The following is a 27,893-nucleotide window of genomic DNA, read 5'->3' as shown; positions in this document are numbered from 1 at the left end:
TCTATGGTAAAATATGTTAACTGGTCTTTGACATAAAATTCATTAATTTGAATCAATATGTAATGTTTTAAAGCGCTCTAACAAAAGATCATTGACCGATGGATATAATACAGTCTAAGACCCAAACATTTCTCTATGAACATCAGTCAAGGTAAATGTTTTCTAAATAGCTTGTGAATACTATGATTTCCAAAACACATATTATAAAGGCTACAAGAAGTTTGAACTATGACATGAACCCAATAATTGAATTTACTCATCTATAAAACAGAGTATCTTAGATACTTTTGGCCTTTGTAAAATTGAACTAGCTTTCAGGCAGAGTCTTGGAATTTCAGACCTCAAATCCCCATGCCTAATTACAGATACGGATGTTGAGGTCCAGAAAGGATGAGTGACCCGCCTGCATCTACCACCAGCTGGTGGCCAGGAGGATAATTGTGTCAGTTTCTCTTCCTGCTGCCCTTCAGAGAACTCCCTTCTCTGTGGAATCTGAGTGGATTCTGTATGGGAATGGCTGTTTTACTTTCCTAATGATGAATAACTTTAAAAGACAAATTGAAGCATAACAGGTTTGGGAAGTAAATTTGAATTCAAAGTAAGAATTTCATCAGGAATCCAATCCCAGGGTTTCCTTTTGACTTGAGACTGCAGACCTACAAAAATTCCAGTAATGTGAAACCTTGACAAAAGAAAAATCCCAGTGATTAGATATGTGGGCTTCACAGATAATATCTAGTTCACCCCTTCAGCATTTCTGGGAAGTGAGAGCCAGAGGAGAAAATCTGCTGTGCGGCTTCCCCGCTCCAGTTGTCGGCCTCTCCTCCCATCAGACACATAGGCACGTCCACAGTGTTTGTTTCTAAAACAGAAAAATTTTGAAGGTGAAGAACACTTGCTCTTTAAGAAACTGGGACTGGTCAGAGAAGGAACAAGGGAAAGTCCCTGTGGCTGCAGCTGACTTTGGCCCAGCGACGGTGCAGGTGTCTTCTGGCTTCGGTCTGACCTTCACTTTGTGCTTTTCCCATCTCCCCCTCCTCGTTTCCCTCTCTTCTCCCAACCCCTACCTCTTTCCCTTTTCCTTTTCCTCTCCCCATTTCTCATCCTTTCTTTTGCTTGCTCTGCACCCTTCATTCTTCTTCCTTTTTCCTTCTCCCCACCTCCTCAGCTTCCTCATGTCAGCCCTCTGGTGTCTGGTTGGGTTCAGCCCCATGGGGAGATCCTGGCAGGAGACAGGAGATGAGAAGGAAGGAGGCAGAATGGAGAATGTGATGGAAATCTATGCTCCCTGGCTCCCTGCTGGTGGCTTTAGCACTAGATGGCTGAATGCTTTACTGAAAAAGGAAGGGCACCTGTCACGTGACCTCTTCTCTTTTTGGTTCTGGAAGCAGCTTCCTTCTTTTTCCTCTTTAGGCCTAGAGATGGCAAAAGAGCCCTACTCCTTTGTAAGTAATCCCTTCATCGAATTCTTCTCAAGCCACCCAGTGTGAGAGTTCGATCTGTTTCTTGCAGGAATCCTGACTGTGGTTGAGCTGATGATGGGTAACTATGAGACAGACAGACACACACACACACACACACACACACTCTCTCTCTCTCTCTCTCTTTTCATTGAATAGTTTAATAAATATTTATTGAACACCTATTAAGTGCTAGGTAGAGAACAAATGAGACGAAGTTCCTGGCTTTGTGGAGCTTACAGAAAGATAAACACATACATATGCAATATTATGTAAAGTAATAATAAATGTTATGGCATAAAGAAAGATGGCGAAAAGTAGTGATGAGGGCATTCCTCTTTTAGAGGAGGGGACATTTGAGCATTCCTGAATGAAGTAAATGGGCATTCTTTGCAAAATACTTAAGGGAATGTTTTCCAGTGAAGGGAATCCCAGAAACCCTGAGCTGAGAACACGCTGGGAGAGCTCTGGGAACAGCACGGAGATCAGTGTGGCTGCAGTGAAGTAAGAACTGGGAGCAGGAGGGCCATAGGAATCCAAACACCCACCCAGGCTGGACCCAGAGAGTAGAGGGAAGGGAAGGGGAGGCTTGGGAGGAAGGTGACATAGTTTATCTTATGAGGGCATCTTTGCATATTATGGCATCTGCCCTTGGGAGAGTACAGACCGCAAAAGTAAATAATGGAAGAGAGATATGAGGCTATTGCTGGAGTCTTGATGACTTGGATGGTGTTGTGGGTTGAATTATGTCCCTCCAAAAATGCGTGGAAGTCTTGACCCCCAATATTGCAGATGGGATGAAGAGACACAAGGAGAAGACAGCCATCTAGAGGCCAAAGTGAGGCTTGGCACAGTTCCTTCCCTCTGCCCACAGAAGAACCAGCCCTGCCTACATCTTCACGTTGGACTTCTGGCCTCCAGAGCTGTGAGACAGTTTCTGTTGTTGAAGCCACCCAGGTTATTATACTGTGTTACGGCAGCCCTAGCAAATTCACACAGATGGCTTAGATAAGGTTGAGGACAGTAGATAAAAGAAAGGGCAGAATTTGAAATATATTACGCAGTTAAAACCAGTAGGATTCGCTGAGGCATTAAATGTAGGGGCAGGGCTAGTTGTTTGGCCTATGAGAGAGAGAACAGGAGAGAGAAACTGAGATCAAAAATGAGACAGTAATGTTGCCTCCTGAGTCATGAGTTAGAACCACTGGGCAGATGGTGGTGTTCTTGCTGGAGATGACGAACACTGGGAAAGGTGGATTTTGTGGGCAAAGGTCAAGAACTGGCAAGGGACGTGTGAAATTTGCAATCCCTGTTTGATATCTCAGACAGTTGAGATGTGAAGGAGATGTGACAGAGTCATAAATGCCAGCTATGGTGACCATCACACTCTACCACTGCTGCCTCTGAAACCATAAATCTTGGACTGCTCATTTCCATTGAGGGCCATGCTTTAGCATTGGTTTTTCAGAGGTGGGGTGGGCACCACTGGTTGCATGCAGGATTACGCTAGTCAGTACACAAATAGTTTTAATTTAGCATTTAATATTTTTAAATATGTATAAGGAAAAATACATATTGCGAAGATACATTTTTAAGGTGTTATTACGTAGGCCATCATTAAAATTGAAGTATTTAAGTTTTTTTAAAAAGCAAATCATCTATTTAAATAAAACTGTTAAGAAAATAGCACATGTAGTATATGTAATAGTACTTATAGTACTACATGGATATGGGAAAAATTAATAAATGATTGAAAGTTTGGGACACAACCTAAATAAAGCATTTATTCTGAGTTTCCTAGTTAATCTCTGTCTCATCACAAAGAACCACTATCTTAGGCCTGTTTTTAACTACAAGTCACATCATAAGTAAAGACCAGCATTTGTTTGAAAAACCTGGAAATAGGATGTGTGCAGTGGCTCATGCCTGCAATCCCAACACTTTGGGGGGCTGTGGTGGGTAGATTACTTGAGGTCAGGAGTTCAAGACCAGCCTGGCCAATATGGTGAAACCCCATCTTTAAAAATATGAAAATTATCTGGACGTGGTAGCATGTGTCTGCAGTCCCAGCTACTTGGAGGCTGAGGCAGGAGAATCACTTGAACCCTGGGGGTGAAGGTTTCAGTGAGCCAAGATTGTGCCACTGCATTTCTTGCCTGGGCAAGAGAGTGAAACTGCATCTCAAAAACAAAACAAAACAAAAATCAGGAAATAGAGTACATTGCTGGTAGTTACTGCCAACAGTATTGGCAAGTATTGTTTCATGGTGTAAAATATGAACATAACGGTGAAAAAAGCCTCTGTCTTAGGGTGTAAATTTCAGCAATGGGAGTATCCCATTTTGGCGACTTACTTCTCAAGCTAATTTGAAAAGTCTGGGTTTGACTAAACTTTTCTGGAGATGAGGGAAAATGATCTTTTCTCCTTACAAGATTATTAATAATAGAAGTTTCATAAATTGTGATTAATTCGATGGGCTTTTAGAAGCCTATATGTCATAATTGAAAATGTGCTCTACTTCTAAATGGCACATTTCTTTGATGTTCATTTGGGTTTCTGATCTCTATTTTGATATGCTTGATAATGGTTAAATCTCCCTGTGTTACAGAGTCTATCAATTGATTTATTTTCATGGAATATTTTTGACTTTGCATAATCCTATATGGCTTTACTTATGTTCAGGCGCCCCTTTAATAATGCCTATTTGTAATAGCTTTGTTACATTTAAGTATAGTGTTTAGTAAGAGCTTTGGTTGGAGGTGGGATACAAACTCTCTCAGAGTTGAGTAGATACATTTATTCTCTGAAAATGTGTGTGATTCTTTTCAGAATTAAAACTCTTTTTTTGTTTTTTTCTTTTGAGACAGGGTCTTGCTCCATCCCCAGGCTGGAGTGCAGTGCGTGATCACGGCTCACTGCAGTCTCAAACTCCTGAGCCCAAGTAATCCTCCTGCCTCAGCCTCCTGAGTAGTCAGGACTATAGGCGTGGGCTACCATACCGGGCTTTTTTTTTTTTTTTGAGATGGAGTCTCACTCTGTCGCCCAGGCTCGAGTGCAGTGGTATGACCTTGGCTTACTGCAGCGTCTGCCTCCTAGGTTCAAGCATTTCTCCTGCACCAGCTTACTGAGTAGCTGGAACTGCAGGTGTGTACCACCACACCCGGCTAAAAATTTTTGTATTTTTGGGAGAGACAGGGTTTCACCATGTTAGCCAGGATGGTCTCTATCTTCTGGCCTCATGATCTGCCCGCCTTGGCCTCCCAAAGTGTTGGAATTACAGGTGTGAGCCACCGCGCCCAGCCTATTTTTTTAAGTAGGCCCCCTCACTTGCCCAGACTGGTCTCTGATTCCTGAGTTGAAGGGATTCCCCCAACTTCAGCTTTCCAAAGTGCCCTGCCCATCAAAACTCTTTGAATGGACTTTTAAGAAGCAGTCTGAGAGGCCGTCAAATATTTAAATGCTCTGTTATTTGATTTTTCTGGTTTTTCAATGTTAAAATTTCTAGGCTAGAAATGCCTAATGACAGATTTTTTTAAATAGGACTAATGCTAAAATTATAGACAATTTTAAATTTTCCTTATGCCTCTCATTTTGATATACAATAACTTATACCTGATTTAAAGAATTAGGCTTTTATAAATTGTCTGATGTTAGCAACTAAATTCTCTGGGCACCCATTATTTCATGCCTTATACATTGTTTTCCATAGAGCATTCTTGTAAATATGTTTACATGATGCAAATTAAAGTACTAAACTATCAGATCTGTAATGTTAAGGGAACGGTAATTTATTTAAAAAGTATGATCTGCAGTGTTAGGGATATTTATAATTTCTAAAATGACTTAATAGGAGAAGGCTTGGTGAAAGCATTTAGCATAGAGATGAAATATGTCTCATTAAGTTTCTTCATTATGCACATGTCAACTCTTCTTTTGTTAGGCTCTAAGAGTTTATTTACATTACTGGGGGTTGCTGCTTTTATTAATGTTAGTTATCCCAGCAAAATGATTTTGGTTGGGTTCACCCAAGCAATAGAATGTGCTTCCTTTTCCTCAAAACTAATGATGAGGAATCCACCCCATCCTCTGCCAGCTCCTCTGGCAGTGAAGAGCCCCTATTTGCATATGTAAATAAGCCATTCAGTTTAGAGCCCTGTGGGGCTTGCCCAGGTCCAATTTGTTATTTTGCTGATGCTGATGGCATTAACCAGGAGGTAACTGATACCAGGAGACTGATGTCTCAGTCTGGAATGACAGTATCAGAGTCTGAAGGCTGTCATTTAGAAAGAGAAATGGGTTCTTAGAACTTAGAATTTGGGAAAAGAAAATGAAGTCACAAATTTTGCCTTTGGTGTTGAGTGACATAATTTAATGTTTTCCTGAACACGGAAAACTATGTGCGCAAATCTGTTATATAGGATCGTCGGTTCTCTGTGATATCACTTACGAGAGCCCTGTTTGTGTTTTCAAAAATGTGTGAAGTATTACATAACTGAACTGATATAGCTGTACTTAATTGACTAAACTCAAAGGTTTATAGTTTGTACCTTCCTTGGATGTGTCATAAGATCTGGTAGGTAGCAAGACTGGGAATAGGGAAAGAAAAATCTTTTCAGGTAGGATCTCCCTAAAGTGAAGACACAGGCATGTTCAGCTTCTATGGAATTAAATTCTTCTCAAAGGTTCTCATCTTGGATCTAGCCATGTGCACCTTTCCACAAAGTCTCAGTGTCACCTAACATATAACACACACACACACACACACACACACACACACACACCACATCACAAACCTTTTTTTTTTTTTTTTTTTTTTTTAGCGATAGGATACTAAATAACTAGTTCATTGAAAATTAAGGTCAGTTTAAGTTATGAGTCACATGAAGAAAAACTTGTGAGCTGTTTACAATTCCTTTATTTTTACTCCATATGCAATTTATTCAATGACTTTAATCCTCCAGGCTCTTCCTTGTTTCTATGAAGATGTATTACTGGAATCTCTGTGTAAATACATTGATGACTTCATAGCCCTATTTGTTCATTGCAAGCAGACTATTGTTACAGATTTATTATACTTGAAAATAAATTAGATAAAATGGAGACCAGGTTTCAACAACCTAACCCTTGAAGGATGTTCTTGTTCTCTTCTCTCCCACCTACTGGGAGTTTAAGATTCAGATCCTGGGTTTAATATCAACATCTGCCCCCTGCCGAGTTCATGGTACAATTAGCTAATTAAAAAAAAAAAAAAAATTCACCTTGGAGTCAGAAGAAGAGCAATAAACCACAGGCCCAGAATTTAGTTAATTTGCACATTGACTGTAATTGTGTATTTAATGCTGAGATTAATTTTTTTTCCTGATGAGTAGGAGCCTGGCACTGTGCTTTGGAACTCTTAAATCAGTTGTAATCATTCCATAGGGAAGGTTAATAAGGGTGGTTAGTTCTGCAGATACATTAATTAAGATAATTATTTATTTATATTTGATAACTTCTTTTAGGGAGAAAAAAAAGCTTTAAAACCACCTTCTGATAAACCATTAAGTTGAAAGGAGCACTTTTACATCAAACTAAATAAATAATCCATTATGCTTTTTTTCAAACTCTGTTTCTCCTGTGAAAACTCTTGATTCTGTAGAAATGGGAAGACATGCTCAGATTTTCGCCTGGTTTTGTTTTGCCTGATATTCAGTGAGTCAATGGATAGCTTCTCTGTTCTTAAAGCTTTGGTACATTTTCTAGGTCAGCTGAGTTTCAAGACTATTTCCTTGCATTTTTTTTTCCCAAAGAGGGTAGAGAAAGAATGCATGTTGGCAGGGTGGTTACTAGGAAAAACATAATCCTGACTGGCAATCTGCTGTTTATAACATTTCCGTTTTGAAAGGTAAGCATTATACTGTAGACGCTGAAGCAGTGATTGTTGGCCACTCAAGTGGGTGTGATTGATACATGTCTTAAAAGACATAGAGCTGTTATTCCTAGAAGAAAAAAAAAAAGAATTCTTAAGTCTTGTAATACAGAAATTGCATTTTTATCTGAGGAGGTCTTTTCAGCTTCCTCTGTTAAGACAGCTGAGCAAATGCTAGCCCTTGTCCAAGGGTCATTTTGTTGCTGGTATTGGGGCCTCTCACTTGCATGGGGCCTTTAAGCCCAGGGATTTTGTGAGACCGTCTCTCTGTTACTTTATCTCCCGTTCCCTGAAGTTAATGCTCACAGTGGGCAGTACTTGCTTCTTAAGTTCTTGTTCACTGTTGTCTAGCTCTGAGAGATGGAGAAGTAAAACTCGATACCATTAATGGAGGCTCCTCTTCCAAACTTACCTTTAAAATATAGTACCTTGGGTTGTATGTGTGTTTGGCATGGAATGAATAATAATAGGGAGGTGTTACTCCTTTCCATGTGATCCACATGTCCAATATGTATATGAGCATATTAAAGGATGGAACTGTATAGAGGGCATTAAAGGATTGGTCTTAGGAGAGACCACTCTTTCATATAGGTTTAAATTATAAACTTAATGCTACATCTGTTTCAGCCAATAAAATATATGCATTTAGGGACAGAGTTTTTGATGGCTGTCATACACCATGAATTCTTCCAGGATGATGGAGCCAGGAGCTTCTGAGGCAGGAGATTTTTCATAATTCGGAGGAAGATTGTGATTTCCACATCACTTTGTTCATATCTAAATGGATGGCATGTCTCACCCTAAGAAGACTGTAATGCTTTCTGTTATTTGAGGAAGATGGACTTCATATTCAGAGAAATCATGTTCTGGTGTCCCTTAGTATTTTTGAAATAGAGACAATTATCAAATAATAGAAAAATAATGCAAATTAAACTAAACTACTAAAAATGAATATTTGATGGGAAGTGTCTTACTGGGTTGTGTTTGTGACTTTATTACACACATGCACATACAAGTTTGTTTATAACAAAATAACTTGCACATGACATGTGCTTTTGTGGGGGAGAACATGCCTTGTGTTTTTGTTATTGATGTTTAGCTAAAACAAAATACAGTGCCGTTAAACACTGTCCCTCTCCCTTTTTTGACCATTTCTCCATCCCACGCCCCACCTTCTCCCTTCCCGCCTCTCGTTCACTCCCCATCTTCCATTCACTGTCAGGAAGGGCAGCCTCCGAAGAGCCATTTCAACTCAGCCCGGCATCGCCAGAGACTAGTGGACCCAGCTGCTTCAAAAGTGAGTGTGTCCCGTTGCTCCGGGCAGCGGGTGTGCATGGCGGCGTGGTCTCACTGCGGTAAACAGGGTGTGGGATTTTATTTATGCCGGTATATTCCAGGGCTTTAGAATATGGATATTGAGAAGAGTCAAAGTCTTCTCTATTAAATCCAGACCATGCACACCAGTGGTGTTCTGGTAAGTATTTAACAACCAGTCCTGAAAACGAAACAAATCCCTGATTATAGCATTTGCTGGTTTCCCTGGTGTAGATCCTCCTGCCGTGGCCAGTTTCTGATACCAGTGTGACATCATTGAACTCAGAGCTGGGAAGAGAGGCACAGTGGAGCACTGTTACAGAGTTGTATTATATAGTTTTTCCACAGTATAAATACAATTGACATAAACCCTAGTAAAATGTAGCAAATTAAATAGGAAGTGTATCAGTTTTAAGTATCTATTACACTTGTTTTCAGTATAATATATTTACTTTAAATTTAGATATTTTTAATTCATAATAATGGCTATTTTTAACAACTGGCTTGGAAAACTCCTGAAAATTTACTGAGCTGGTACAGGTTGGCTCCAGAGCAGTGTTTATACATGTTACATACTTGTTGGGAATAGTCTTAAGCCAATTGGTCACGCCCAACTCTTTTTAATAGACAGCAATAGCCACAGAAAAGTGGCTGAAGTTTTGCGTGAGGATTTGCTCATCCCATGCAGCTCAACTCAGTCTTAGGCCAGTTCTGTATAACAGACTTTTATTAAACAGTTATTAGCAGACAGGCAGGAAGCATTCATGAAGCCGGTCCCGTAAACTCAATGAAGTCCCAGCTTTCTGGCTTTTTTTAAATTTAAATTTAAATTTAATTTTATTTAATTTTATATTTTTGGTGCCGTGACTCGGATACAAGCTTTCAGGCTTTTTAAAGTGCTCCAGTCAAATTTTTCTGGACAGTTCCACTCCAGGTCAACATCTCAACTTTCCAGAGGCACGATTCTCTCACCTTTTTAGTGAGAAGTAGGGAATGGGAATCCTCTAACCCAGTTGCTGGACATAAGGCCATGTGGCAATTAAACATCAGATGTCCTGAGGGTGCAAATTGTAGACATCCCTAGATTCTCATGCTCTGTTCATACAAGGGTGGAAAATTTTGCCAATTCACTTATCTTAAATACTACTAGTTTCGTTGACGAAGGCCACGCAAGCCACAAGTCACTGATTTTTATTTCACCAGTGAAAATCCATATGAGTATACCAATTAGAAAAATCTCTGGTGTTGACTAAGACACAGATAGCTCTGATATAATGCTAATTTATCAGCCTGGGGAAGTAAATTCTGATTAGGACCACTGACTGTGTATAGGATATAATTTTTTTTTTGAGACAGTCTTACTGTGTTACCCAGGCTGGAGTGCAGTGGCATGATCTCAGCTCACTACAACCTCCACCTCCTGGGTTCAAGTGATTCTTCTGCCTCAGCCTCCCAAGTAGCTGAGACTACAGGTGCCTGCCACCATGCTCAGCTAATTTTTGTATTTTAGTAGAGATGGAGTTTCACCATGTTGGCCAGGCTGGTCTCGAACTCCTGACCTCAAGTTATCTACCCATCTCAGCCTCCCAAAGTGCTGGGATTACAGGTGTAAGCCACCGTGCCTGACCAGGATATAATTTTAATCCATAAATGTATTACATTGTCTATGCTGAAGTGTTTGAAACTAGACTACAGATTTCATAGCTCTGTCACATTAATTAAGTGTGTAGGGCATCCTTTCCTGCCGAGCCCCAGACAACTCACTTTAGCTCAGTAGCATTGAGATGAAATCATGAACGTTCTATTGGTATATGAAGGAAAAAATAGATGAGCTTTGAAAAAGTCATATGGTTTCATCATGAAACGTGTAAATTTTGCTAAAGTAGAGCACAACTCAGAGTTCGGTGGAGCCTTCTTGGACCCTACCCAAGAGTTTTAACTAATGAGGCACTAAAATAGTGGGTGAATGAAGCACATCCACTGTTAGACACAGCGTGCACCTCTTGATCAGTGGTGTTTTAAGGACTCAGCATGTGCTTTTGTTCCCCCTCCTTTTCTCCTGTATTCATTTTATTGTGTCTTGGCATTTGCGGAAATACTCTGCCTCACCGTACAGTGTGTTCTATAGTAGACTGTCAATTAGCTAACTTTCTTCTACCGGTGGTGAGAGTCTTTTTGTTGTTCCATTTTGTTTTGAGCAAGAATCATGGCTTCTTTTTCTAGACACACTTTAAGAGGAACTCATTAAACTGCCATAGAGAAGATGTCTGTTGCCTTAATGTGCTGTGTGAAAAGGTCACATTCTTTCCTCCTCAAAACACTGCAGTAGTAGAAATTTGAGGTGGGCCTAAAAATCTTTTCTAACATTGGGAAGCCATAGGAGAAGCCACCGTTTGCTGTATGGCTGCATTACCTGAACAATAAATGGCAAATGGAAATGTGCATCTGTGTGGCCAGTGACCTTTCTTTATAAGCACACTTTGCTTAGATTTTACACTATATCATTTTCAACTCAATAACCTGAGTTGTTATAAAGAATGCTTACAAATTACAGGTTCCTGTATTCTGGGGATCAGTAACAAAATGATAAACCAGCTGCCAAATCTTTTGAGAACATTGATTTTATTGTGAGTCTACATTGAAGAAGGGTGTTCATTTAGAAATGTTTAGCTTTCCAATGGCAATATGATGTGGTACAAATAATATACTGGACTGGATTATATGTTGGACTTTGTCATTAACCAGCTCTGTGGACTTGGGTGATCATTAACACTGAGCCCCAGTGCTCTAGATTTTCTCTTCTATGGGGAGAGTGTAAGAAATGTTATGTTAATCAAATTACAGAATTGTTGTGTTTTTCCATTAAGGCTCCTTATAGCTAGATATATTACCATTTAGTCTGAGGGTTTTGACTGGTGTTTCTCAATCCTAAAATCCCTCTACAAATGTCATCATTCCTTATTCCTTGGAATGTATTGTTATTAGGCAGTCTTCTCTCAGTAACTTCAGAGAAAGTTAATTTTTAAAAGAGAAATTACTTTAAAGCTATAGGGAAAATATGGACCAGAAATAAGAGGCTCGTTTTCTGCTCAACGAGTTGGCTTTTTTTTTTTTTAAGCCTGACTTTTTTCTTTGTCTTAGAAAGCCTTTTGTGCTTTGAGTATAGGAAAACAAGCTTTTAAATCTGTTTTATTTGAATTAGAGTAAAGGGTTGGGGGAAGGCAAAGATAGGTAATGTGCCTCTGATTGGCTAAGCTTGTCTGTTGGGAATTTCTAAAGTGCCTTTCACTTTGAGAATATGCTCACCTGTCTGTCCCTCAGTATGAACGCTGTAATACAGCAAATGAACAAAGAATGAAGCAAAACGGGCAAAAGGAAGAGTAGTTCAAAGACCATGGAGCAGTTATTTGTCAAGCTGGTAGAGGCCTCTGTTAAATAAAAATTTGTTTGATATGGGAGGATCAGGGACATGATCTGGTGGACAGAAGAGAACAAGAGAGTGTACAGAGGATTAGTTTTCAAATCTCCTGGCATTTCAGCACAAAAGAATGATGAAGATTTATTCTACATGAGCTGTCATTTTACATTAGAAGCTTTGCTGATCCAGAATAAATAGGTTCATATAAAGATCGTATGAAATTTTGAGTATGTGAGAGTAAATAGTGGTAGGCATAGCATCTGATAAATTTCAAAACCCGAAAGTGTTGTAACAGTCTATCCTTCTTTAAAAAACAAACCAATCTCTCCAAATTCACAGATAATCCAACTACCCAAAACCTAAAATACATTGTTTCAAGCTGCTGTAGGGCTTGAAAATCTTTTATCCTAATTATCAGCAATTTCTTTACCTTTCTCTAGCGATAACAAGGTTTCTAAAACCTGGGCTTTCCTGCTGGGAAAATCAGCCCAGAGCTATCAGAGCAGATGGTCTTCTTTTCTCATTACTATTAAACCTTTTAGGATTGATCCTTTTTTCATTTTTACCTATCTGAAGAATAAGTGTCTTTAAGACCTTAGAAACCCACTGTTCACAGGGGACAAGAAGCTCCCTCGGCCAGAGTCCATAGTTATATAGATGATATAATATAAAGGCAATGGAAAATCAAGGAATTGTGTTTCTGTCGGTAGCATCTAAAAAATAGGTTGATTTTTAAGCACTAAGGGGATAGGCTTTAAAATATCTGCGTTTTTTAGCTTTATTATGCATTGAGTTTCTGGATGGTAATTAACACCTTCTTAGTCCCAGGAATTTCAAGTGTTAAAGAATAATTTCTTCATTTTTGGAGGGTGTAATACTTGTTACTAAATTTAAGGACAGAAAGATGGGGAAGGGATTGGAAGACTGGTTGCCATAATTATTCTGGGAGTATTTTAGTCACATAAAATGTTGTACTATGTAAACTTTTTATAAAGGCTTTTAGGGATGATAAATTTCTAATAGAAAATTCTGAGGCAGCATGTAGTTTTTGTGTGTTTTTACATCAGTCATCTATAAATTATCTTTGATTCCAACTAACATGAGCATGAATCTCATTTCTGAACCTTATTAACCATGACTTTAAGTCAATTACTTAATCACCCTGAGAAAACCATAGCTTCCTCATCTGAAAAACAGGGAACAAAACAATAACAGTCTCATCAGGTTATTTTGAGGATTAAATGAGATAATGCATAAAAATTTTTTTACCATATGCTCAGGCACTTAATGAGTACCAAATTGTAATCTTTTAAGTTGCGATTACTGTTGCTATAGTTATTTGGTAATCATCATTGTTTTTCCATCGTTTGTAAATAAGTGGTTAGGACCACATGATCGTTGAGTTAAAATGTGTGCATTATTAAACGTCTATATAGATCTATGTTTTTTTATCTTTTTATTAACAAAAATTTTTAGATACAGGGTCTCACTTTGTGACTCAGGCTGAAGTGCCGTAGCAGTCATAGCTCAGTGCGGTCTCTAAGTCTTGGGTTTAGGTGATCCTCACGCCTCAGATTCCCAGATAGCTAGGACTACAGGTGCACACCATTACCCAGCTCACAATTTTATTTTTATTTTGGTAAAGACGGGGTCTTGCTATATTGCCTAGGTTGTTCTCTAACTTTGGGGCTCAAGCAATCCTCCTGCCTTGGGCACCCAAAGTGCTGGGGTTACAGGTGTGAGCCACTGTGCCTGGCTCCAGTTCTATTATACTTATTTTTAAATGCTTATTATACACTCAGCAGTGTGTTAGCCATGGAGGAATATAAATTACAGTATTTCACTCTGTCATTTAACTGGCAAAAATAAGTAAATAAAGCAGAGACAATAATGTATTGTCAGTTAAACAGTATCAATGCAGTACTGATTTTGAGTGGAGGGAGATCTGAGTGGCGGCCAGAGAAGGCATCCTTGAAATGGTGGTTTTTCCATGTGGGCCTAGAAGGTGAGGTGGGACTTTTTAAACAGAACGGGCTTAGGCATGTCCAGAGGGGATGTGTCACAGGCTGAGATGAGATGGAAGGCATGCTCTGGTCGTGACCCTCTGTGGTGGGAGGCACTGCAGCTCTGAGGTCATGTGGCCCTATTTTCAAACTCTGTGTACCAGCTCTGAAGCCAAGGGAAAATCTTTTATCTTATCAGTACAATGGGGGAAGTCACAAACATGTACTTCATTAGGAATGCTATAATTAGATGGCCTGGTGAGGCTATTCCATAGAGTGATCAGGCTGTGTCAGCCTAAGTACAGCCAGTACTTAGTTAAGTTAGACATAGTCTGCCCTATGACCCAGCGGTCTCACTCCTAAAGAAGTTATGTTTGTATGAGGACATGTACCCAGGTGCCTTTTGGAGCACTGTCATGACAGAAAGTCAGGGGTTTTGTGGGCATTGACAGTTGAGTGTGGCAGGGTAAATGGAGAAATGCCATAGAGCACCATTTAGCCGTTGGAAGCCACAGCCCAAAGGAACATACAGCAATGTGGATAGAGCCTAAAATGTATCACTATGTGGAACCAAGCTTAACAAATCAGCTCTGCAGTATCATGCTTTTAATGTCATTCAAAAGCACACACCACACAATGTACATTTTATAGGAGCATGTGCAAATAGCTGAAGCTCCATCAGATATAGAGAAAGGTTGCTTGGAAGTAGGAGGGGAGGGCCTGGGACTGGAAAGTAGGTGTGCAGATAGGTGAACGGATGGGTGATTGAGGAGTAGGAGTCGCCCTAGTCTGTCTTCTACACTTGGATCTCCACAAGAAGAAATAGGCAAAGAAATAGGATATAAGGGAGAGCTAAATGCTTGAGAAGTGGATGCAGCTACCTGTAAGGGAAGTGCTGCTGTGGGGAGCAGTGGGATAGCTAATGCTGACACAGTACTCACAGGGGCCCATCGTGGTTGCAGGTGCTTTACATACCTGTGAATTCCTACCTGTGAATTCCTTTCATCTGCACAGCAACGTGAGGATTTTGGGTACTGTTAGCACCATTTTGCAGGTGAGGAGACTGAAGCATGGTGAAGTTTAGTTACTTGCATAAGGTCGCACAGCTGGTAAAAGTGAAGCCAGGATTCAAGCCAGGTTAGTCTGGCTTTGAGTCCCTGTTTTTAACCACCAAGCCTTGCTGACTCCTGATGGACGTAACTAAAGTGGAGAAGAGAGGTAAAAATGGCTTTCACAGATGGTACCGCTGTCACGGGCCTGGCATTTGCAACTGCTTCCTCTTTGTGAAAGCTGACCATTTTCTTTCAATGTGTGCATATGTATATAAAACTTTCTATTGAAATATAATATAGACTCATTAGTATACGGCTTCATGAATTTCCACAAACCGAGCAAGATCAAGCAACACAAATCAAGTGACACAGAACCAGATGGATAACACTGAAAAACTAAAGAAAACAAAAACTTCTGTCATTTGTACTAGGTACTAAATTATGATGCTTGAAAACAACATCATGAAAACATAAGCCTTTAGAAGCAAAAACAATAGAAATGTAGAACATTCTGAAATTGCTAGATATATGAGGCATTCCTAAGGCATAGAGAAAGCCTCTACCTTTTCATTGATTTTTTTTACTACAGTTAGTTGCTTCTGTTATGACTGGCCAGGAGGCATGGATGACTCATGAAGGAAAGCAGAAACATCTCTCAATGAATTTAAAGGCAGTCTCCTGTTATCAAAGGATAAAACAGTTTGAGCTGCAAGCATTAGTTAGACGTAAATAAATAGATAAATAACTCTCATGATTTGGATCATAAGGATCACCTTGCAGTGGCCAGATAAATGAATTTTCTTCTCTCCTGGTCATTGTTTAACTCTGTGGGACAACTGTCTTAGATGTTCAGTGTCAATTCCTGTGGGCCCCATTTGCCAGTTTGCAGGACAAAGCTATGACAACGTGCATCACACTAAAAGGATAATGTTTTCTCATATTTCAAATGGTTGATTCTCTTTATGTCCAGAAAAAGGGTAATGTTGCATTTTGGGGCTACTCTTAACACGTCTTCTACCTACCTGGCAAATTTGTACACACAAATTCAGAACCTTTGGGCAGAGAGGTTAAATAACTCACACAAGATCCCAGAGCTAGTAAAAGGTGAAGCCAGGATTCAGACCAGTTGAACTCTGTACTTTACCATCATAGCCTAGTTCTTGCCACCAACATCTAGGAAGGGCTGGGCCTCTTTTCTGGGGCATGGACTGTGCTGGGCAATGCAGGATTTCTCAGGGTTCAAGAGGAAGGCAACCATTATATCTTCTTTTTTTTTCTATTTTAGCCTCAAGTAGTGGTGATGTTCATTTTATCTAAATGCGAGAGAACTCTTTTGGCCTAGATATCACTCTCTGGCCCCTGGCTCCTAGGTAAAACTGCAAAGCTGATGAAACAGTGTTCATTCTCCTTAAGGTTCCTCGTCCAATTTACAAGGATTTTTTTTTTTTGTCTCTGTTGGTGTTAACAAGAACTCCAGACCCCAACAATTTTATTGAAAAATAGGCAAAGGAAACAAATGGACAGTTTACAGAAAAGCAAATATGAATAAATGGCTCATATGCATAGGAAATTATTTTCAACTGCTTTTATAAGAAAAGTACAAATTAAAAATTGTGCTGAGGTGTGTGTGTGTGTGTTTATTTTACCTATTGGATTGGCAAAAATCTAAAATGGGGGGTATTTCCAGTTTCTAAAACTGAATCTAAAACTAAAAGTATTTCCTAGATACACTTTATGGGAAAATAGCTTATTTTCTTTGTTTGTTTTGTTTTTTGAGACAAAGTCTCACTCTGTCACTGAAGCTAGAGGGCAGTGGTACCATAACTCATGGCTCACTGTATCCTCGGCCTCCCCAGGCTCAGGTGATCCTCCCACCTCAGCCTCCTGAGTAGCTAGGACGACTGGCGAATGTCATCATACCTAGCTAATTTTTGTATTTTTTTGTAGAAATGGGATTTCACCGTGCTGCCCAGGCTGGTCTCAAACTCCTGGGCTGAATCAATCCACCTGCCTTGGCCTCCCAAAGTTCTGGGATTACAGGCATGAGCCACTGGTCTGGGAAATAGCTTTCTTACTTATAATCCTGGTGGGAGTATAGTTTAGAACAACTTCTGCAGAGGGCAAATTGGCAATGTTAATCAAAATACATGTACCTTTTCACCCAACAGTTCTTCTTTGGTGAGTAAAGCCATCAGATAGACCAGTGCGCATGCTGAATGAATCCTGGAAAATATTATTTATTATTGCATCCTTTTTACCAGCAAAAGATTGGAAATAACCCAAACATTTTAGTAGTTTAGTGGACAAACAAATTGTGTTTCATTCATGCAATGGAATACCATTCAGCTATATAAAAGACTGAAGGCTTTGCACTGCTATCAAAGGATCTGATCAGAGGGAAAAGTCAAAGGGCCAAATAGTAGGCTTAATATGTTTCATTTTCTGTAAAAGTAGGAGAGGAATAACAACATGTACTCATTAGCTTATGTAATCAGATATTACATATTTGCTCATTTTGCTCATAAATTCTGGACAAGTTCATACAAAACTTATAGTGGCTCTCTCTGGGAGAGTAATATAGGAACTGGGTGAATGGGGAACTAGGTGGAAAGGAGTTTTTTTTAAAAACTAAATGCTTCTCTATACTTTATAGACCATGGTAATAATGTTAACCATCAAAAAAAAAGAAGTGGGTTTTTTTAAACATAAAAATATCCAGAGCTTTTGACCCAGGGTTTCTTCTTTTCAATCTGAGCCACCTTCTAAACCTCCCTGATCACTTCTAACCTCTACTGGATTCCTCCTGAATTGCCTAGCTTCTCCTTAACAATGGACCATTTAAGGATGTTAATCATCCTCTAAAGTTTATTGCAACAAAAGGCCGAGAAGGCTAAGTAGAAGACTATAGAGCTTACCAGGTTTGTTTTCAGCCTGACATCTCTTTACTCGGACCCATACAAGCAATTCTAAGGAGACTGGATGCCACTTACTTTCCAGGATGCTATGTATAAGGTATAATAGAAACAGTATTAAAGCATGAAAAATACCAAAGATAAAAACTATCTTTGAAAATCAGTTCCACTAATGTAACATATACTGAGCATTCACTTTTTGGCCAGGCACTGTGCTAAGTGCTGGAGACTTAGTACTTAGACTGGAAGGTGAATATGGCCAGCTGCCTTTTGAAGAATCATTCCCTAATCTTTTTTTGGAACACCTTTTATTAAAGTGTTTCGAAAAGTGTTTCTTTTATTAAAGCTCATACTCACTATGGCTATTAAGATTTTTATTAAAGCGTTTCAAAAGTATAGATATTTTAAGTTTGATGTTATCCCATAGATCTTGAACACTGTTTTTCTTTCTTTTGTAAGACGAACACATATCTGGAAAAGTCCAAGTATCACTGAACTTTCACAAATTGACTATACTCATGTAATCAACACCAAGATCGAAAACAAAACAGCATCACCAGCCCCCAGAAGATCCTCTTTGTAGCAAATTTCAGATTTTTATTTTGAATTTCCTATTGTTTTGAAGTTTTGCTTTCAAAATCATATTTTTCATGATATTGCTTCCTAACATTCTAATTTATTATCAAGCAAAATAACAGCTGTTTTCATTTTTCTGTTTTTAAGGAAAGCATGGGATTTTGAGAACATGAGTGAAATAAAGAATACATGTAACTATCATACTCAATATGGCTCTTAAGATTTAAGTTCACTTGAATATTGTGACCAGAAACATCTGGGAGACAAATTGTATTTCGTCCATTTCTCTTTCGTAACACAGGAATGCAGTTATCTTTCTCCTTTTTTTGCAGCTGGCAAAAGTTGAAGATTCATAGATGAATTGTTACAGTCCCACCTCTCCTTTTGGGGATTTTTATTTTTAAGGACTTTAAAAAACTGGTGAATTACAATTTGTTGACTTTTCCCAGTCATCAGAGTTGTGCTTGCCAAAGACTTGTGTAACAGGAAATTTGCCAAATTGGGATTAGCAATTTGTTTGGAGAAAGGTTGTAGGAAATATTTTAAATTTGAAGGTGAAAAGATCACAGACGAGGTTAAGTATAAGTTACTCAATTTGGCTTCTATTTACGAAGAACTATTACGAAGAATTTTAGGGACTTCTATGTTTTATTTGCCCCTGAGTCCCCTTACCCATCAGACAAAAAGAAAAACAAGTCAAAACATAATGAGCAACTCTTTAAAAAAATTAATTTAAGCATTTAGCTAGGCAAATTTTATCAAGTTTTGTCTTGCTTCTGTGGATTCTGGGAGGAGCGTGTTCCCTAGCAGTGCTTGAGAAGAGAAACCTGGCACAGGTTTTGCTGACCAGGGCTTGGAGGCTGGTGATGCCTCTCTTTCTGTAACTGGTTTCAATATCTTGGTAACTGTGTTGCCTGTTTTAAGATTTTTCAGGTTATTGTGTTTTGGGATTTTTAAATTTTATTTTATAGATACTCCGTTTTCATTACCTCACACACATGTATCTATTTCCTGCCTGAAAAAGATTTGACTATAGTGTGCCCATGTATGCTTTTCCTTGAATTTATTCTGTCTAGGATTTGCTGAGCCTCTAGGGTATGTGGATTAATGATTTCCATCAAATTTTGGAACATCCATGGAAATTATCTACTTAAATATATTTTTTAGACCACTTTCTTTCCTCTCCTGGGACTCCATTAATTGCTCTATTAGGAAGTTTAATATTGTCCCACACAGTGCCCACTGAGGCATTCTTTTAGTTTTTGCCTCGTTTTTGCTTTTTTCTCTTGGCAGTTCATTTGGGATAATTTCTATTATTTTGACTTAACTTTGCTGATCGTTTATTTTGCTTTACTCTGCCAGTTAGTAAGTCCATTTCATTCTAATATATTATTCAGGCTAGATTTTTCTTTTTATAATTCAATCTCTCTGCCAAAATTTCCCACACCTCTGTTTATGTTGACATACATTTGCCTCTGTATCCTTTAAGCATAGTTACTTTTTAGTCTGTCCGATAACACCAGCAGCACCAGCAGCTTGACTGTCTCTGTATCTGTGTGTCTTCTGTTGACCGTGGGTCATCACAATACCCAGACCTAGCTCAGGCAGGGAGCAGAATGAGTCAGCACCGCTCCAGTGTATGATATAGAAGAGGCATACCTTTTTCTGAAGCTAAGTAGTATTTACTTCAGCATTAGTTTCTACCAATATTTAAAATGTTTGGCACCTACTTGAAAAATTATAGATAGGAGAAGAAAAAATATCTCCTATTTCTGAGATTTCCTCTTCCACTTAGGAGGTAGGCTATGACCAGGGACCATTGCTTCACTCTAACAGTCAAAATAAGCTGGGTAAGTTAAAAGAAATCATAGTTTAAAAAATCATAAAAAATGCTAAGGACATAAATAAACCTTGAAAAAGTAAATTCCAGAAATTGGCAAACTCTTCAAAGGAGAGAAGCGGCCCCTGGTTTCTCTCAGCCCTGGTGGATTGGCAGGAGGAGGAGCGATCTGCTGTGGATGGGGTAAGAAGGAATCAGCCAAACTGAAAACCTGCTTCTCACTTCTAGCTTTTCTTTGTATCTTCACTCATGTTGTGAGCAGTGGTCTCTTGTGAAGGTGTTTATATCCATGTGGAAACCTCAGAAATAGGACATTGGTTCAGGGAGACTAGGAAATTTGCCAATAGGGAAAAAAGAACAAAGATAGGCCTTGACCATTGGTAAATAGGACACAGTGTGTTGTTCCGTCACTGTTATAAACACATGGACATGGTAACTCCTTATTTGCTGGATTTATCTTTCTTGTGAACTGCAGGCCTACGTATGGAATGGTAGTCATGTATTTTTATGCCTTATGTTTATTTCTTTAGAGATTTGATCACTGTAGTACACAAGGGATTTGTTCAGAAACAAGACTAAAAGCTCAGTTAGTTGCTGCAGTCTTGCAAGTGTACAAGGGGACACTTGATTGAATTACAGCATAAGCCACCTGCCTCTTTCATCATAGCACAATTCAAGAGTGAAATTCTAAGTTACTAAGTACAATAACTGATATATGGTGTGGCAATAACTTAGGGTCCATTTTTGGTATGGTCATTCCATGACTGCACTACAAGTAGGGCTCATTTAAACCTCCATTTCCCAAAGTATATTCTTTCAGAAGCACACCCTATGTTTCCCCCAAAACTGTTTCATATTAAATTTGGGCAGAACCAGAGATTATGTTCCTTGCTCTTGGAAAATAAAGTGCTAATGATTGTAGAAAGTCTTGGGGAAATCTTAAAATAAGTAAATCTTCTAAGCTATATTTAATTAGGTGTTTCTCAAACTTATTTGAATACAGAACCTTTTAGCAGAGGAACCTTAAGTTTTTCTTGTCAAAACCATTAACAAAGTGCAGAACACTCTTTGGGGAAATGTTGAGTTAAATGGACTCTGTTGGTCTTTATTAAGGAGAGTATGAATAATTCATATTGGAACGTCATTATGTACACCTGGAAAACATCTTCTCTGCTGTTTCCTGAGAAGGACCCAGGAAGCTTGCATTTGGAGGAAGGAAGAGCTCTAACTCAGAATCCTGTTCGGTTATAGCATGATTGCTTAGGGTCTCCTCGTTCTAAGTGTTAATGTTGAAATGCTCTGCCACTGTAGGAGTATCCTGGTCTTGCCTGCCTGACTTGTCCAAGGACTGTCCTAGTTTGCTAGTCCAGGAAAATAAGCTAGGTCAGCTGTCATATCCCCTCAAATGAAAAAAGACAGCTAGCTGCCTAGCCTGCAATTGGAAGGAAAGGTCAATCAATATATTACTTTTCCTTCCATGTGTTCCTTGGCCGCCGGCAGAGTTGTGCCTTCTTACTAGTGGTGGTAATCTCTTCTGCTAAATTTTATTTTAACCTTGCAAATAGGTTAAAGGAAGGGCACAGTTAATAACGTCTTCTCCCATATACCTCTGAGCATATTATTTGGGCTGAATCTTGCTCCTCCTTTCCCTAGCAGTAAGCCCTGCACGGTCCTGTTTTGATGGAGTGTTATGCAAGTAGCTGGATTTATTTATTGTGGGAATTTCTCCTAGAGCTCTGTCATGCTCTTGCACAGACAGAATGCAAACATTTTTGTGATTTTTGACAGTAGCTGGGATCTATGTGGAATAGGGGGTTTTCAAAACATTTCTCAGTCAATATGTTTACTCTACTTCACCAGCCATGCAGTGTGATACGGTGCATCACCAATACTTGAAATAGACTGCAACAGGAGGTCAGAATGAAGCATAGATTTTCTAACACAGCATGTTAGATGAAATGATTTTCTGTACTTTGAAGTGGAAAATTCAATCAGAATTTCCCACACTTTTTTGTTAAAGCAACACTGTTATTTATTGATGAAAGGTAGACTGAGAAAAATACAAAATGCAGAGTCTAGCGTATTGTTCTGGTCACAGCAAGAAATACTTTTTCTCTTGTAATGTAATGAAAGCTTCTCAAGATAAAAAGAGTTTGCTTAAAATATACAGATATGGAATGCTGGGAACATATGCCAATATGTTTAGCGTGTGGGCAGATAAAAATGGAATCCAGCTTTTTAAGAAGTTTGTGTTTCATTAAGAAATGGAATTCATGCTTGATAAATGGCGATTACAATTGACCAGGTAATCCATTTTGGGTTAGTTTTGAAGTAGCAGAGTTCATTTGGAAAGCACCTGAGAGTATCAATAATAAATTCAAGAATAGATTCTCTAAGTTTTCAGTATTTCAGATTAGAGAGTATTTAAATTTATTATTAGTTTTCATCTGTCCTTCGATGCACTGAAGATATATCAGCATAACTACCTGATATGTAGATGAATAATTTATACTTCCAAATTGCAAAAGCTTAGGGTTGCAATGTCAGATTTGCACATGAATATTTAAGACAGAATCATAATCTAATATTAGAGTGCTCAGTGTGTGCCAGTTACTTTTCTAGGTACTTTACATGTGTTATTTCATTTAGTCCTCACAACAACTCTATGACCTCTCAAATCTACAATATCCAGCCACGTGAGAAAGCCACAGAGAGGGTAGGTAATTTACCCAAGGCCATATGGAAAGATGAGGCTGGCACTCACTTTGTCATGTAGACTCCCAAGCCAGACTTCTAAGCCACTCTGCCAGGCCATGTCCTGAAGCTCTGTTACCTCAATATTTTCACCCTGCTAGTCCTAAGTAAGGGCGAGTCAGCCACTTAATTCAATTAGCATATAGGACTTTTGTTTTTAGATTCTTTCTTTAAAAGAGGCATAATTCTTCAAGAGTCTCTTTTACTCTAGCTGCTATTATTTTCTGATTGATATACAATTCTATTTGTGTAATTGTTTACTTTTCTTTTTTAAACTAGCATTTAAAGTGACAGAACCATTCACAAGTATTAGTGCAAATTCATCAACTTGTCCAAATCGCGTAGCTTCAAATGATGGTTTAGGCTGCCTAAAAGTTTGTATTGTTCAAAGTTTATTTGTTCTAATGTTGATTCTTTCCACCCTCTTTGTTCATACTATTTTATGATATCATAAGTTTTTGTTGTTGCTGTGTGTGTGTTTAAACTTTTATTCTGAAGAAAGTGAGTCTGGAATCAACTGAGTTTCATGTTTCCAAGGCAATCCAGTGTAATTATGTGTTAAAAAAAAAAAAAAAAAACCTTCTGTGTAATTCAGTAAGCATGCCAATCCAATACGCTCTAGTATACTTTTTATTTTTCAAAGGAAGAACCTAGTTAGTATAATAGAAATTAAAGTGAAAACCACCTAAATTCATTCATACATTACAGATGACTGCATTCACGTGTAATTAGAGTAGGGTCTTCTTCCTTAGAAATGACTATTTTTTTGGTTAACAAAAATAAGAGGCCACCTTATGAACATTTTCTTAAGTCTCAAAAGTAAGTGTCCACTCAGTTGTATAGACTTTGTGATCCCAGAAAACCACAGGGGATTAGTTTGACTTTGAGGAACAGATTCTGTCTTGGTAGTGAGAACAAAATTCAGTCTTTAGGAAGAAGCAATTAAAACCCCGGAGCCTTTTATTGCTTTTGATGCTTTGAAAAACAAAAAAGCGAAACCTCACTGCACTGAAATATTTTCTGCTAATTAACTGTCACAAATGTGATGCCATTAAGCTTGGACCCTCTTTGGTTAACTTCAAAGTCACTAACACACACTGTGCAGCCCTCCCAAATATATTTTGGAAAAAGGAAACAACTTGACAGATCTGTAATCAGTGTTTTCAAGGGTTTTGTTTCTCATAGAACCTAATCCTAATTTAAGAACATTTGTTCATTTTTTTTTTTTTGGGTAACATGCACCAGCTTTTATGATATCAGGCTTGTGCTGATGTCTGAATACACTGTTTTTGAATACACTGTTCCAAAGCTAATTTGCAAAGTTTATTTAGTCCTAGTACCAGCTAGGAATGTACTTAGCTGAAGGTAACAGAAAACCCAACTAATAGTAGCTTAAATAAATAGGGATTTATTTTTCTCCTATAAAAATATTTGTTGGTAGAAAGTCCGGGGCTGGTGCAGTATGGAAACAGCATCATCAGGGACCCTGGCTACTTTGGTCTTTGGTCCTTATTCTTAATGTGAGGACCCTGACCTTGGACAAATCATGACATAACTTTCCTAATACTCAATTTCTCCATCTGAAAAAATACTGAACATTCTTCCTATAGTTGCTGGATAGTGGTGAGGCTTACATGTAATCCTGTATAAGAAAATGTGGCTTTCAAGAATAAAGTTGATTTTTAACACTGCAATGGCAACCACAGCTGCACTAGTTTTCATAGTGGTGTTGCGGAAGGGAGTGTGTGAAATAGGAAATTGGGGATTCTAGGATTCTGCCTTAACCCATGGTCTTCATTCTCGAAGTTCTCTATTCCAGCATACCTCCAGATGATGTTATTTAAAATAGTACATTGGAGAAAATACTTTTAAAAAAATGGCAGTTATTGTACCCTGTAACAAATAGAATCTATTACTTATTAAGTGATATATATCTTCTGTAAGCTAATTGTTTATTCTGTGACCTCTTTACCATAAATTTCAGTACCATTAGAGCCTTAAGTTTACATTATTGATTATTTGAATATGTGTGTCATTAATCTTTCATCGTGCGCATACATTTTATATGTACATTTTAAGTGTCGTTTTTGCATTTAGATGGAGAGGAATGGCCAGAAGTAGACTTGTGGGTATTAGCTTCATATAGCACTTCAAGAGGTCCCTTGAGCTGATTTGCCAGTAAATTTCTACACTAAAATAGGCTTTCAGAATAGGGACTGCTAGATAAACCACAAGGTGTCTGTAGTAAATAAAGATGATTAATCTCAGCAGAGTAAATTCACTATCACTGGTCAAATAGTCTCATCCCATTCTGTTTCCTGGTTCTATAAAAAGCCTTTTTCTTTTTGTATTAAGGTTGTCTGTACTTTTAATAGAACACATGAATTATTATCTGATTTTTAAAAGTTGGTTCATAAAAGGATATTGATTCTTCAAATTAGGGGCAGTCGAAATGTAAGTTTATAAGCAAACTGATCCCTTGATGTGTCTTGGAAAGCCCTGTCGAGAAAACTCATCGTAAATCCACGTGAGATACACCTTTTGAAAAATGATCACAACTCTTAATGATTGACTGTGGACTGGACAGTGGGGTTGGTGTAGGAATCCAAGCGAACTGAAAAGTGAAAGCAGAAATCTGTCAGGCAGGGTTCTTTCTTGTTGTTGAGTTTTTATTCCCCATCATTGATATTCACTTCTTTTCCAGGGCATTTTCCTTGGTAATGAGAAGGCTCTAAAATCAAATAAAGCTTTTGAACATTGAAGATGTTTGCCGCTGTTCTGTTGAAGAATACTATAGACTTATAGTGATTCTAGAAGGTGTCTCATATCCACTATATTAACTAGCTTTTTAGAAGCTTATGAACATTGTAGCTTTTATTGATTCTAGGGAATTGGACCCAACAATAAGCAATAAAAGTCAATGGTAACTTTCTTCCCATATAGGGTTGTGCAGATCAATATTTTGAATTTACTGTAATTTGCTGGTAATGGATGGAAGAACTGAAAAAATTGTGGAGCCTTGTGGGGCACAGCTGTGCAGTGTTGCCTTTTTATCTAAGCTCATTGTAGGTCACAGGCTTTCCCAACAAGAAACATGGTTAAGTGGCAGGGCTGATACGCATATTTATCAAGAGCCTTCATAAATCTTGCTAAGGAAAAAAGGAAATCACAAAAGTTATCCACCATGACTTTAATTTTATAGAGATCCTAAAGGACCTCTAAATGTACACTATGTTAAAGGCAATTAAAATTCTAAATATCTAACATTGGTGTTTGATCTCCTTCTGCTAAAGTAATTTTGCTGCTGATTAATAACAGGGTGTGTGATTTCACTGAAGCCTAATTTGCTTCAAATCTTCAAATGTATTCACAGCCCTGCACCCAGGTTCAGTATTTAGAAGTGGAGGACATGTGCAAGTCACACACCCTTGCTCTTTTATTGCGTCCTTCTGTCTCTTTACCATAGCTCTGTAGTTGTGCCCTACATTCCTTCTTCTAATTCAAGTAGTACGCTTAAATAGTCATAGCTGACATCTAAGGGTGCTTATGTTTAGGAACTGTGCCATATGCAGGACATGTGTTAGCTTTAACCTTCTCAAAACCATGTAAGACAAGCTATATTATCTTCATTTTGTAATTTTGGAAATTTAAATCTTAGGGAAGTTAAAAGTTTGTGAAAGATGCTTTTTAGCATTGTCTTGGATTAGAATATGGGTATGTCTGAATCCTGATCCTATTTGTTTAATCACTATGAAACATACAATTGACTTAAATAAGGATTGTTGTAAGCTTTGAGTCCAGTTGATCTAATATGTGTTTTCTGTTTTAGCTTCTTTTGTTATGAAGCACTGTGCCTTCTCTAATTTGATCAAAACTAGTTTGTTTAATTTTTAAAGTGATGCAGAAACTTTTGCTTGAAAGAGACAGTTCTTTTGTTGTTTGAGAACAAAGTCAACACAGAAAATATATGACTGTGGGTTGGAAGCTATTAACCTTGATATAATAAATGTACTTTACTTACTATATAATAAACAAGAAACTAGAGCTGTTATTCATATAAGTGCTGGTTGTTACTCAGCAAAACCCTGCAGAGAAGCATGTAAACTTTGACTTAGGAGGCAGATTTCCCTTAGGTCAGACTGACTTGGAAGACAGAATGTATACAAATGTCTGATTCTCAAGCTTGAATTTTTGACATCAAGTGTATAACATGTTAGGAAGCATCAAACCCCATAGAAATTGGCTAGAAAGGAAGCTTGTTTTATTTGTCCATTTACTTGACGTTAGCTGATTATTTGACTTGTTACGCTTCTTCTGCTTTAAAAGGTCTGTGTTAAAAGTATCATATTCACAGGGCTTTGCTTCAAATAAAATCAGAGTCTATAAAAATAAGTGTGAAATTTGTTTAGAAAGAGTTGCCAAGATCTGTGTTGTGACTCTCCTAAGATTAATTGACAGTGTGTTACCAACTATGAATGAAGCTTGGTAGTCTACATGAGGGGTCTGTGGTGCAAAGGTATCATTTCATTACTTGGTGATGAAAAATAATTAACATACTCTGGACTTGGGTGGATGTGGATTCAAAGACAAGCTAAGCCTTTTACCAGCCCTAAGACCTTGCGTGAGTTACTTAGCCTGTCTGTGCCTCAGTTCTCT

At 38.3% G+C, this 27,893-nt stretch overlaps 1 protein-coding gene across 9 annotated transcripts in view; it reads left to right on the top strand.

Moving 5' to 3' along the window:
- Window positions 1-27,893, top strand: part of MAST4 (microtubule associated serine/threonine kinase family member 4) — a 573,771-nt gene that overhangs the window by 263,341 nt on the left and 282,537 nt on the right. For 2 of the 9 annotated variants that reach the window (XM_074385253.1, XM_074385245.1), the window contains exon 4: window positions 8,591-8,665. The exons of the other annotated variants lie outside the window; for them this stretch is intronic. In XM_074385253.1, the coding sequence (XP_074241354.1) occupies window positions 8,591-8,665 (75 nt within the window). The remainder of the gene's footprint in view (window positions 1-8,590; window positions 8,666-27,893) is intronic. 9 annotated transcript variants of the gene reach the window in all.

This window comes from Saimiri boliviensis, chromosome 1 (genome assembly GCF_048565385.1).
Source record: "Saimiri boliviensis isolate mSaiBol1 chromosome 1, mSaiBol1.pri, whole genome shotgun sequence".
NCBI lineage: Eukaryota > Metazoa > Chordata > Mammalia > Primates > Cebidae > Saimiri > Saimiri boliviensis.
The sequence above is the reverse complement of the archived record's forward strand: the minus strand, read 5'-3'. Positions and strand labels throughout refer to the sequence as shown.